The 12,210-nt window shown below is 56.3% G+C and overlaps 1 protein-coding gene across 2 annotated transcripts; it reads right to left on the bottom strand.

Annotated features, from left to right (window-relative positions):
* Positions 1–2,335: 2,335 nt before the first annotated feature.
* LOC139599370 (bactericidal permeability-increasing protein-like) lies at positions 2,336–10,432 on the bottom strand. 2 transcript variants are annotated; one of them, XM_071446615.1, is made up of 15 exons: positions 10,308–10,432; positions 9,239–9,353; positions 8,859–8,987; positions 8,267–8,425; positions 7,846–7,909; positions 5,897–5,960; positions 5,348–5,439; positions 5,007–5,183; positions 4,749–4,808; positions 4,457–4,624; positions 4,103–4,170; positions 3,833–3,875; positions 3,430–3,493; positions 2,860–2,936; positions 2,336–2,594 (listed from the first exon to the last, which is right to left on the bottom strand). In XM_071446615.1, the coding sequence occupies exons 1-15, from the start codon at positions 10,420–10,422 to the stop codon at positions 2,547–2,549; spliced, it is 1,443 nt and encodes a 480-aa protein (XP_071302716.1). In that variant the 5' UTR covers positions 10,423–10,432; the 3' UTR covers positions 2,336–2,546. The 2 variants fall into 2 exon arrangements, with proteins under 2 accessions (XP_071302716.1, XP_071302717.1); XM_071446616.1 differs by having other exon boundaries at positions 8,267–8,422.
* Between the last annotated feature and the right edge of the window lie 1,778 nt (positions 10,433–12,210).

The raw sequence follows: 12,210 nt of genomic DNA, 5'->3' as shown, positions 1-12,210 counted from the left end.
GAACATGAGATCCTGCCCTGCTGGCCCCAACCCTTTGGACAGGTAAAGGCTTCTCCTGCTGAGCTGCTCTGCCTGTCCTGGGAGTGTGGGGTCTGCTCCACTGGGGAAAGGCTGGCTCCCCCAGGCTGCTGGAGAAGGAATGGGAATGGTCACATGGGAACCAGGAGCCCAGGAGGAGTCCTGTGCTGCTGCTGTCCTTTGCCCAGGACTGCAGGTCAACACCCCCTCTCCACTGTCCATAGGCTCCCCCCCTGCTCCCCAGGTCAGAAGTCCCTCTGGCCCCACACGCTCCTCAGCACGTGTGGGCAGTTCCCCATCCTGTCCCAGCTCTTTCCACATCTTTCTTGTGGTGCTGTGGCTCAAGACCCCCTGCAGCCACGTGCTGGGGCTACCAAGTACTACAAACCAGCCAGGGGTTTGCTCTTTGGGCTCTGAGCAGTGCAGGCACATTTGCCATCTGCAAGAAAATCTGAATACATCTTTGTTCTGTGGTGCCATAACCTGCTCGTTTGCCATCTGCAAGGAAATCCAGACACATCTGTGTTCCCTGGTGCCATTACCAGTGGGGAATTCCCCGGGCAGCTTGTACCAGTGCCAGAAGCAGGACTGCTGCTGTTCTCCAGCCTTCCACTGGCAGGTGTATGTCGGCTGGGGAACCATAATGAAAAACCTGTGGGCACAGGAAAAAAAGTGAGAGCAGTGTGCCTGGATTTGGAGAGAACATGGAAAGAGAAGTCATCAGCCCAAAATAAAACCTCCCTTACCCATTTCCAGACAGTACAAGTTCATTGTCACCCACAGGACTGGGCAGTGGTCAGAACCAGTGGCAACTGAGGTTGTCCCTAGACCTACAGGAACTTCAGCACAGAGAGGTCACGCTAAGCATCAGGGCCTGCCACAACATCAACCAGCTTCTCCCTGTGCAGAATCTCCCCCTTAAGCTTCTTGGCCATGCATCCTGCCACCAAAGGATCCAGCTGCTTTCACCCCAGGCCAAGGTGGCTGCTGCCAGCGGGACTCAGGCCATGCAGCCCGGCCGTACCCGGGATCCCGACGCGGAGCGGAGCTCGAGCCTGGGGCCGCCGGGCCTTCAGCGCCTTGAGGTGCTGCAGACGGTTCCAGATGGCCTGCTCTGCCTTCTCCCTGGGGAGCCAGCACAACGGGCTACTGCAGCTGCTGCTCCTGCACTGAGCCCCAGCCTGAGCGCCCCAAGTGCTCTGTGAGGAGAATTCAGCTAAAGCAGGGAACCTAATGGCACCTGAGAGTGCGTTTGTGGTGTGCGGATTATGTCTTGTCTCTGTCTTAACTGCTATCACTTTGCTTGACCGAGATCATCTCCCTTGCAGAAACACTTTAGGGACTAATCTCTTGGGGAGAAAAAGTGCCTTGGCCACAGCACACAGGGGAGCGTCGGGAACGAAGCGGCCGGCGAGGGACGGGGAGACGCCGCCGCCGCCTCCGCCCCTCGGCGCCGCGTTCTGCCCCGCCGCCATTCGGGGCCGCCCCGCTGCTGGGCGGTGCCGCCGCGGGAATCACAAAATCACAGAATCAATTAGGTTGGAAAAGAACTCCGAGGTCATCCGAGCCTGTGACCCAGAAACACCATTTCAGCCAAAACAGGGCACTGAAATCCTGGCCATGTCCAGCCTTCCCTTAAACACCTTCAGGGACGGTGACTCCACCACCTTCCTGGGCTGCCCATTCCAAGGTCTAACGACCCTTAATGTGAAGGAATTTTTCCTAATATCCAATGTAAAAGGCCCCTGGTGCAGCTTAAGACCATCTCCTCTTATCCTACCCCTTGTTCCCTGGGAGCAGACCCTGACACCCACATGGCTGCTCCCTCCTGTCAGGGAGTTGTGAGGCCTCACCCTGAACCTTCCTTCTTCCAGGCTGAGGCCCCTCAGCCTCTTTGGTGCTCCACCATCTCCCCTGGTTCCATTGCCCTTCTCTGGACATGATCCAGCACCTCCATGTCCTTCTTGAAGTGTGGGACCCAGAACTGGACACAACACAAACCCTTCCGTGGTCCTGTTTCCCCACGATGGCTGGTACAGGCCAGGATGCCCCTGGCCTTGTTGGCCACCTGGTGCTCATGTTCAGCTGCTGTTGACAGCACCCCAAGGGCCTTTTCCACTGTGCTTTTTTCAACCACTGCCCCAAGGCTGAAGTGAAGGCACAGGAGAGCAGGACACAGGTGTTCCATGGTGCCTTGGAATAACCATGGAAACAGCCAAACCAGGTGGTCCCAATCCAGCTCCCATCTGTCCCTGTGTGGCCCGAGGTGCAGACAGTGACACCAAGAGCACAGCCCCAGCACCGACGCCTTTATTGCTGCTCAGAGGGAGGAGGGGAGCAGGTGGCCCAGGGCAGGGGACCCCCAGCTCATGGTAGCACTGGGTGAGGCCCCAGCAGGAGGATGGAGGGTCTGGGCCAAGGCAGCAGTGCAGGACAGTGGCAGGACTGGTGGTCTTCAGCTCAGGCAGGGAAGGGCAAAGTGGTGAATGGAGCAGATTTAGTGCTGAAGGGCTCTCATCACCCTGTCTTCATCCCCGGGGCTGGAAGCGAACGTCTGCTCCAAGCAGCAGGAAATTCTGGGAGAAAGAGAGAAAGCGCTGGGCTGCTATGGGCCCTGGCAGCTGCCCTGCCCAGCACCCACCACATCCCCCAAGGCAGAATGGATTGGGACCTGTGCTCTGGTTTGCTGCTGGGCCATTGGGATCTCAGTGAAGAGCACCCTCCCATTTGTCACTTTCCAGCACAGCTGAGGAAACTGGATTTGGAGGCTGTGCTGGTAAGCAGGGCTTTGTGGGCAGCAGGATGGGCCCCAGCTGGGGCCAGCTGCTCCCTCTCACTCACCTGGTGGAACCTCACAAGGATCTTGGAGAGCTGAATCCTGTCCAGAAGTGGCAGAGGGAAGCCCTCATCTAAGCGGGCTGGAAAAGACAACACATGTGTCTGCACTGGCATGGGAATGGGAGTCAAGGGAGCACGGAGCACTCAGAGAAGGTGGCCACCTCCTTCCCCCAGCCCTTTCCTCTCCTCCACTGCTCCTGGGGCAGGCAGAGGAAACTCCTGCCAAGCTCCACAGAAGGGCTGCCTGTTGTGCCATGACAGCCCCCTTGGCCACTCCTGCCACCAGCCCCACTCTGGTCTGAGCTGCTGGTGAGGCAGGAGATACAGGGATTCGGGGAGAGGGTCTGGAAAGCATTAGGATCTGCACAGGGCTCATATTTTCCATTGCGTTTGCTGCTGGGAGCCTGTCAGAGCAGCAAGAGGCTCCCTCCGCTTCACTGCCGCCTCCTGTGCGCACTTTGCCCTGCATCAGCCTTGGCAATGAGGATTTAATTAGTGAGCTGGGACCCCTTGGATGGAGCAACCTGAGTCGGGGGTGCTCCAGCAACCTCGTTCCCCCCATTGAGTTCTCACCATTGAGACGTGGGAGCAGGGTACTGGAAGTCAGGATGTTCATTAAGGACTGCATCATTCGTACCTGGGGAGTGGGGAGAGAGGGAGGAAAAGCTTTAGTCTGCAGGGCGGGCACTGCAGGATAATTCTAAAAAGAGACAAGAAGCTGGGCTGTGCACAACACTTTGCAGAGACCAGCAGCTTTGTCTGTTCACACTGGCAGTGTAGGAAATGTTTGGGGTGAGAGCAGCAATGGATCAGGCTCTGCATCCTTTCCCAGCCTTGCAGGCTGAGGCAGGAGGTGGCTGCACGGTCAGTGTGGGGTCCCATGTTGGGAGGCAGCGAGGAATGAGTCCCTGTCCTGGCCCCCAGCAGGCTGCCAGCTCCATGCTGGGGGCTCTGCTTGTGGTCAAGGATAGCTTACCTGGAAAGTGCCAACAGCTGAATCCTTCAGAGAGAGCCTGATCCTGCACAAGGGACAGAAGTGGTGCTGTGGAGGATGTGCCAAGGGAGGGAGCCATTCCACCCATCCATGGCCATGCAGATCCCACTCCCTCCAGCTCCAGCTCATTCCTTCCCTCCACAGCAAGCCCACGTCCCAGGGACCTTCCCATCCCCTCTATGTCCCTGGGCACCCAAAACAGAAGGACCTCCAGCCACCCCCTGCCCAGTCAGTGGCTGCTCCCCTCTGTACCTGCCCACATCCAGGCTCCCAACTATGCGGCCGGATCTCACGTTGATGACAGCGGACACGTTCCCTGTCTGGGGAGAGAGCACAGAGCTCTGGCAGTGCTCACCCCACCTCAGCCCAAAGCAGACACCCAGGGGAACAGCCCTGACCAGCTGAAACACACCACTGCCCATCCAGGGGTGTGTCTGCATCCAGCATTAAACCTGGCATTTGTCAGCTCAGGAATTGTTCAGTTGGGGACACCCTCACTGTGCCTGGACAGCACCTGGGAGCGCCCCTGGCAGGATCGGGGCAACAGGACAGGGCACAGCTCAAACTCCCTTCTGCCCCATCACCGCAGGCCGTGTCTGAACTCACCAGGCTGAGGAGGAAGAGAGGAGCCAGGCTGGAGTTGGGAAGGATGGCATAAGCCTGGGCATCCACAATGGGCTGGAATGAGATTCCTCCTGGTCCAATAGTCAGGAATGGAGCAGTGGGAGCGGACAGCCTGAACTTCATTGGCATGTTTGGATACTTCTCCTCCAGCTGTGTGGGAGTAGGGAGAGGATGGGAATGATGGCACAAACCCCCAGTCCTGAGGGAGAACACCTGGCACAGAGCAAAGCCTGTGTGTGCAGGAGCTCTGGGCAGGCAGGGCCAGACTGCTCACCTGGGGAATGAAGGCTGAGAAGACAGAGGTGTCCAACTTGAATTCTACATCCTTTGGGATCTGCAGGGAGATGATTGTCACACTGGGGCAATGTGGCACAGAGGAGCCCATGGCATCCCCACATCCTGCCACGTCTGACAGCCTCATCCCACAGCCCCCTGCTCTCTCACTGGGGCTTCTCCAGGACTGCTGGCTGTTCCTGGAGCTCCTCAGCAAATGGAACCTCTTTCCCTGCCCTGTCCCACTCATGCCACTCACCATGGCCTCTGTGATTTCAAAGACCAGTGCCCCAGCCTTGTGGTAGGCAATGCCGGCTGTGTTGAAGAAGTAGCTGGAGGCTCCAAAGTAAACCATGCGCTCGTGATCCGAGGGGAAGGCCAGCGGCAGCGGTGAGAAGGGGACGGGGGAGCGGTGGGCCAGGGAGTAGAATTCACCCTGGGAGGAGGGAGAGACATGGAGAAGGGCTGCAAATAGCAGTGGGTCTCACCTGCTGACTCACGCTGGCAAACAGCATTTGCAGCAGGTTCCATAACCTTGGCTCCCACCTGCCTTTGGCAATGGCATTGGCCAAATCAAGTGTTCCCAGGGCTGCTTCTCACCTTCAGGTCTGCATCCAGAGACTGGGCAGTTGCTCTTGGGGGTGCCACCAAGGAATAAGCTATCCCAAACTTGTTATCTATCTTGGCTGTGACTGCAAACACAAGGAAGAGAGATGAGTAAGGAGATGGTCAGGAAAGCTGGCAGCAGATGGCCTCCGCTGGCATCTGGACCGTGCCATGATTGCACTTCCTGGTGCATCAACTCACTACCAACTGCCCCCTCTGCTTGCTTCTCTTTAGAAGAGGAAAAAAAATTTTCTTCCTCAATGTTTCTCAGCGATACAAACCATCTCCTGGACCTGAGAAGTGGCCAGGGTCCCCCAGGTAAAGCAGCCCAATCCCCCCAAGTCCATGGGCACAGATTCTGAAGGAATTCCCACAGCCTGACAGGACACACAGTGATTTCTCTCTGCTGAGAAGGTGCTCCCCAGCTCCCAGCTTGGGTGCCAGAACACCAGGCATGGGGAGGGGACACAAAGTAAAACTTTCCTCACGGCTGGGAAAAGCCAGGAAGAGCAGCTCCTAAACCCACTTAAAGCCCCCCAGTACCTGGCAGCGTCCGGATGTACATCTGTAGGTCATTGTGCACAGACTTGGCCACATTGTCACACACCTGTGGGACAGAAAGGCCACAGAGCTCAGCAGGGGCAGCTGGGTCACAGCCACACTCCCAGCTCCATGACAAAGTTTGCTTAAGTAAATGAGCACACAGTGATGATTGCCTCCATTCATCAGGCAGCACATTAAGTGTCCAAGACTCAAGCAGGATTTATACCTACAAGCATCTGCCTGCAGCAATTTCCCTCAGCACAGTTCAGCTCTGGGGAGACCCTTGGAAGGGAAATCTCATGTGGCCCATGCAGGAATGAACCGTGCTGAGCAGCCAGGGCGTGGCCGAGAAAGAACAACATAAAGGATTATCCCACCCACAGGGGCAGGAGCACCGACTGCCCTGAAGCTGAGCTTTGCTCAGTTCCTACAGTTCTGTGTGCCAGGACAGGAGAGTGCATCCCTCTGCCTCTGTCATGCACAAGTGAAGCCCTGGCATTTGTGGGGATTTTATTGCTGGCTCATCACTACCCTGGGAAATTTATTGCGGGGCACTGTCCTGCAGATGGCTGAGGAAATCCACACAAGCTCTTTTCAATGTTTTCACTGTAACATCACAGCAACCACGGGCAGGATCTGTCATCTGTCTGACTGGGCATGCAGCCCACAGAGCTGATGGTCAGATGCAGCGCTGCGGAGGGGCAGAGACCACACTGACAGAGATGAGAAGGAGGAGGCAACACAGCTTTGGGCATGGCCTTAGTGACAGCAGGTTGCAGCTCTTCCCTGTCCCCAGTGATATTTTTCTGTCTGTACTGGAAATGCTCCATTGCTGCCTGTGAGGATGTCGCTGCAGGCAGAAGAATGCAGTCCCAGTGACTGGGATTTCCCCATGACCCTCATTTCCCTGTGACCTGGATTTCCCTGTGACAGGGATCTCCCTGTGAATGGACTCCCAGAACTGGGAATACTAGAACTGCCCAAGCATTGCAGCAACAGCAGGAGGCAGACACAGGCTGCCTGGCCTGGGTCGAGGCCCAGCTGTGCCCAGGGTGCAGCTCAGTCCCTGCTCCTGCCCTCTCCTGCCCATTGCCCCTCACACCATGACTCCACAAAGACAATGAAGAATGTGTGTGGGGCAGAGGGAGTTTGGAGGAGGAGCAGAGGGCAGTGGGGTCCCTTTGCAGTCCCAGAGCTGTCCTCCTTCCAGGTGACAAAACAGCAAAAAAGGCCTCTGAGCCCTGTTATTGTTGCTGCTGCCAGACCATCTGCTGCCACACACCCCAGGGGACTTGGGAACGGTGTTGCATGGAATTGGGAATAGAGCCTGGGCAGGATGGGATCTGCTGCAGGAATGGGATTTGCCTGTTCTCCAAATGCCTCCTTCCCAAGCAAGGTTCACATCCAGAGAGGCTGTAACTCATGCCAGTTATCCTTGTAGTAATTATTGCTAACAGCTTGTTTCCGTGTCTTGTTGCAGGTCTCCTGCACGTCAGTGTCTGTAGTAGGCAGCGGTACCAGAACTCCCTGACCCCCTCAGTAAAACAAAACACCAAATGTCTCAAATCCAGGAATGAGAGTTTCCCCTCAAGTGCTCCCCAAAGCCCTCCAGAATATGGCTGGTTAAAGGACAGCTCTGATCAGGTTACAATGAATTTGGCTGAGACATAAGATCAAATTAACTGACCACATGGAAAGAAAAGTCTTTGTTAATTAGGAACCAATTATGCTGGGCTTTGGCAAAGTCTCCAGGTTTCAAATTCAGCCTGAGTCACTCTATCCTATGGAGCCTGCGACGCCCATTCCTTTGGTTTTACTGAATTGGCAACACAGTCATGTGCTCTGGCTATAGTTACATCCCTACCTCTGATCCTTCCAGCACATTACCCACAAGTGAGGGTTAAAGACCACCAGAAAACCCAGGGCCCTGCCCTCCACTGCTCACATACCTTGCTCTCTAAATTCTTTCGCAACCTGGACTCAATAACGCGGTGGAACAGGTTGTAAAGCCACCTGCAGAGAAACACAGAGAAGCCCTGCCTAGCTCAGTTCCATACTGCAGAAGTATGTGCCCAGGAAAGGGAGACCCTAGAGATGCAAGCCCCTGGGAACATCATTCCCACACCCATCTGGCATGTGGCTTTGCCCCAGGGTTTACATTTGAAAACAGACTCACTGGTAAACCCAACCCACCCCCTTAAATGTGCAGCCACAGCAGAAGAAATTTAGGCCAGATTTAAGACCAGGCAACCTCAAATTTGCCAACAACATACTCCTCACACGAGGCCCACATTCCAATGGCAGAACCACATTCCCATAGCAGGTGGGCTAACACACAGTGTTTCCAGACCTTCCAGTAAAATCACATACGCAAGCTTGCCAGAAAAGAGCACCCGGACTTTGGAGATGTGGGCACTGCAGTCTGAGGTGCTGATGGTGGGCCTCCCAGTGGTGTCACTGCCCAGCCTCAGGAGAATTTTGATGTAGATATTTTCCACCTTCAGGTCAAAAGATCCATGGTCCCGGCTGCTGGTAGAGGGGGATGAGAAAGGGAAGTTTGTCAAAGCCAAGGCCTGGTGAAGAGACCTCAAATCTGCTTGAGGATGAATCAGTCTGGATCAGTCTCCCCCTTGTATGGTGCATCCAGAGGAGATTGGGAAAGTGTTTAGATTCAGGGGAAGCAAATTTCAATGGCACATAAACTAGGAGAGGTAACCTTTAAATAGAGGGGAGAGAGAGCAAGTAGGGGTGGTGGAAGAGAGACCTGAGGGTCCACGTATAGCTCTACCTTCACATGCCTTTTACCTGCCTCCCACCCTGTTTTATCCATCATATCTGGGGGAGCAAAGTTACAGCTGCCCAAAACAGAAGGGAGAGGGGGAGGAGAAAAAACTTGTCCAGATCCAGAGTGGGAGACACAGAGTGGGTGCCTGAATAGGGAGAGGAAGAGCTGGCCACTCACATAAAGAGAAACTTCACCCGCCAGTCCCCGTCCAGCTCAGCAAAGGCATTGGAGATGGAGACCTGCAGGCCCACGTTGGAGATCGGGGTAATCCGTGAGTACGGCAACTGGAAATCACGAAGGCGCAGCCTAAAAATATACAAATAAAAAGGAAAGTCATGTTACAGTGGTTCCACAGTCCCAAGCACAAGTCTAGGGAGGGAGGGAGAAAATCAAGGAGGGAAAGAGGGCAAGCAGGATGGACAGGGCCAACATGTCAGGGATCTGTGGAGGGGACAGGATGGTCCTCACTGTTCCAGGGGCCCCACCCTCCCCACTCCTCCTGTCCCTCGCCTGGGTCAGGGGGCAGTGGGTGGCTCCAGACCACTGGCAGGGCTCACCTGGAGAGCTCATAGTGTACCTTCCCCACACGCAAGACACGAGAGTCCCCTGAGATATCTGGCAGCTTCAGCTGGGCCAGCTCCTTCTCCAGGATCGCAATCCCCTGCTCTTGGGCTGCAGGGACACAGGGACAGCGTCACTCCACCACTGCCACAGGAGCTGCAGCACACACTGGGCATGCAGCAGAAGGATCAGAGGAGAGATCCAGGTGATGCTGCCTCCCAGGCTGGCTTTAAAGCAAACCTCTGTGCACACAGCCCTAAGAGCACACAGGCAATGCTGCCTGGAGCCCTGCTTGCAGCCCCAGGGGAAGGTGGTGGCTGCAGAAATGAAAGAGGTGTCCCAGCCTCACTTTCCAGGCTGCCAACCAGGCGAGGTGTGTGGGAGGTCGGAGGCACTGGGCTGCTCCATGCCCATTGCCAGCAGGTGAAGATGGATGGAGGTTATGTCCTAGGGAGCAGCACAGCATCAGTGGGTGCTGCACCCCAGCCACCGTCTGAGAGGGGGAGTCACGTTCTCTCTCACACGGCTGGCAGAGCTGCCTGGTAAATGAGCTGTTTCTCACACAGTGTATTTCAATCCATAACTGTGCTCTGCTGGAGCCAGGGCCCTGCCTGCCTCAATAAAACCAGCACAGGGCCCATCCATCTCTGTCACTGCCCCTCCCTAAATTCCCCAGCTCCTCTCTCCTCTGCAGCTCCCTCCTCCAGGGCTCACAGCTCAGCTGCCTGGATGTGCTGTGGGAGCAGCACCCTCCTGCTGTGCCAGCCTCCCACACTGCCTGGCTGCAGCTCCCTGAGACCCCACAGGGCTGGGCCCCTCTGCAGGGGCTCCATCAAGCTCTGGTATAGGGGGCAGGCAGGTGCAGCAGGGGAAGCCCTGGCTGATGGTGCATTTGGCACCCCTGGCCAAGGATTTCCTCACCCTGTCTCTGTGCTCCTCACATGGGCACCCATGGCCAAGGATCTCCCATTCTGCCCCAGGACCCTGCACTTCTCACAGGGTACTTGGCTCCACACCTCTGCCACCAGCACATCTGTCAGGAGAGAAATCAGAAGCAGAACCCACCGTAGTCCAAGCCTGCCTGGGTGATCCTCACCACGAAGCCGGGGTTGGTGGCTGTGCTGAGTGCCAGGCACAAGGCCAGTGCCCCACAAGCCACAGCCACGCTCTGCATTCCCATCCTGTCCTCCTGCAAGGCTGCACTATGCTGGGCTCTCCCAGCTCACACCACCTTTATATCCCTGCCAAAAAGGGAACTGCTTGTCACGGTGGTGTGCGGAGCCACGGGGGGCGTCCCCAGGATTTCCTGCTTGGCCACCACCCTGCTCTGCTGTGCTGCTGGCACCGTGGGCACATGGCCCAGCACAGAGGCACACCTGGTACCTCTCACTGAAGGCAGGGAAGGAGCAGTGGAAACTGGGAGGCAACAGCCCAGTTTCCAACTCTCTGTCACTGCCAGCAATCCCTGCCTGTGGCAGCAGTGGATGCTCAGTGGAGCAAAGCTGGGTTTGGCACTGGCAGCTGAGCCTGACAGAGCCACATGTCTGCAGCCTGCCCCCAGAAAAAGCTGGGAACAGCCTGGGCTGCCCAGGAGCAGGGTCCCAGCCCTGCTGCTCTCCATCTCTGTCCCTGTCCCATGGCTCTCCTGGCTACTCTGTGAGCTGCTTCTGTCACACCATGGACCTGCCAAGGGCACCAGAGCAGCCATGGGGCACCAGAGCAGCCATGGAGCACAGCAGTGGCTAAAGAAGGCAGATCACAGCTTCTCACCTCATGTGAGCAGATCACAGGGACCCCCACACCCAGCAGGGCTGGCAAAGGGGCACCTGCCTGGGCTGGACAGCTGCACCACTACTTCAGTGCAGTGCCCTGCAGTAGTCATTTCCAAACCCTGTCACAGGGCTCCTGCACAGAGCAGCCATAGAGATGAGGAAACATCCATCACCCCAGGATCAAACTCCAAAGACATCACTTCTAAGGCCTGATATGTCCCAGCTCTTGTCATGATGGCTAGAGACAGGGGCAGGAGCTGGGTGCAGCCAGGCAGGTGTGAGGGAGGAACACCCCTGTGCTCCCCCAGCCAGGAGAGCTGGGCTGGCTGGTCTCTCTTTGCAGGACAAAAGTGAGGGAAGAAGAAATGATTCAGTTACTTTCATTTCCTGTTGGGGTCCAGGCACAGGAAACCCATGGCTGCTGATGCAGGCAGATCTCAAGCTGGATCCAGGGAAGTCCTGGCTGCCAGAGGCAACATCCTTGAGCCAATTAAGGATGTTGTGAAACGCAGCTGTTGCTCAAGCGCAGCAATCCCTTGGGGCTGCAGCCTCAGGAGACCCCAAGGGATGAGGCCATGTAGTTCCTGCTACAGGAACTCGGCACGTGAAGATTGAGGATAGAGAGACCAAAGCATTCTGTTCCCCTTTGCCTTTCGTCCCACAAGTTTTCAGCAGGGTCACTTGCAGGCTGCCTGTCAGACAACCAGTAAATGCCCACCAGGCTTGTATGAGTGGCTACAGCTTTTGAAAGGGGCACAGCAGTCACTGTCAGCTCTGGGACCTGGGAAACAGTGACATGGCAAGGATGGTGCCTGCAGAGAGGGACAATCCACCCAAGGAAGAGCTGTGTCCCACAAGCACCCACCATCACCACCCACAGTGACTCTCCATCAGTGCCAGCCCAATCCATCGCGGGGAGCCAGGAGCCTGTGAGCAGAGCTCCTTGTGCCCAGAGCTCCTTTTGCCCAGAAAGAAACACGCAGGATCAAAGGAGAAAGGCAAAAGCCAAATCCTCACTCACAGCCTCCTTGGCATTGTGACCCTCCCTGTCACCCATCATCAGCTCTTATCTGGGTCTGGCTCAGTTCAGAGCAGGAGATCCCAAACCTGCCATGGTGACAAGCCCATTTTGTCACTGAAGGGCTGTGACAAAACAACATTCAAGATGTTCAGGAAGAGCATGGAGGAAGCAGAAC

The sequence above is a fragment of the Agelaius tricolor genome, unplaced genomic scaffold (assembly GCF_023055355.1).
Source record: "Agelaius tricolor isolate 1412-34295 unplaced genomic scaffold, bAgeTri1.0.p SCAF_23, whole genome shotgun sequence".
Lineage (NCBI taxonomy): Eukaryota > Metazoa > Chordata > Aves > Passeriformes > Icteridae > Agelaius > Agelaius tricolor.
Note: the sequence above shows the minus strand (reverse complement) of the source record. Positions and strands in the feature narration are given on the sequence as shown.

Excerpts from the sequence above, each read along its gene's own strand:
- LOC139599370 (XM_071446615.1), bottom strand. The coding sequence starts at position 10,422 with ATGGGAATGCAGAGCGTGGCTGTGGCTTGTGGGGCACTGGCCTTGTGC. Across the intron at positions 5,184-5,347 it reads CTCTGGATGCAGACCTGAAG|GGTGAATTCTACTCCCTGGC; the intron begins GTGAGAAGCAGC and ends CCCTCCTCCCAG. Across the intron at positions 4,809-5,006 it reads TTGAAATCACAGAGGCCATG|ATCCCAAAGGATGTAGAATT; the intron begins GTGAGTGGCATG and ends ATCTCCCTGCAG.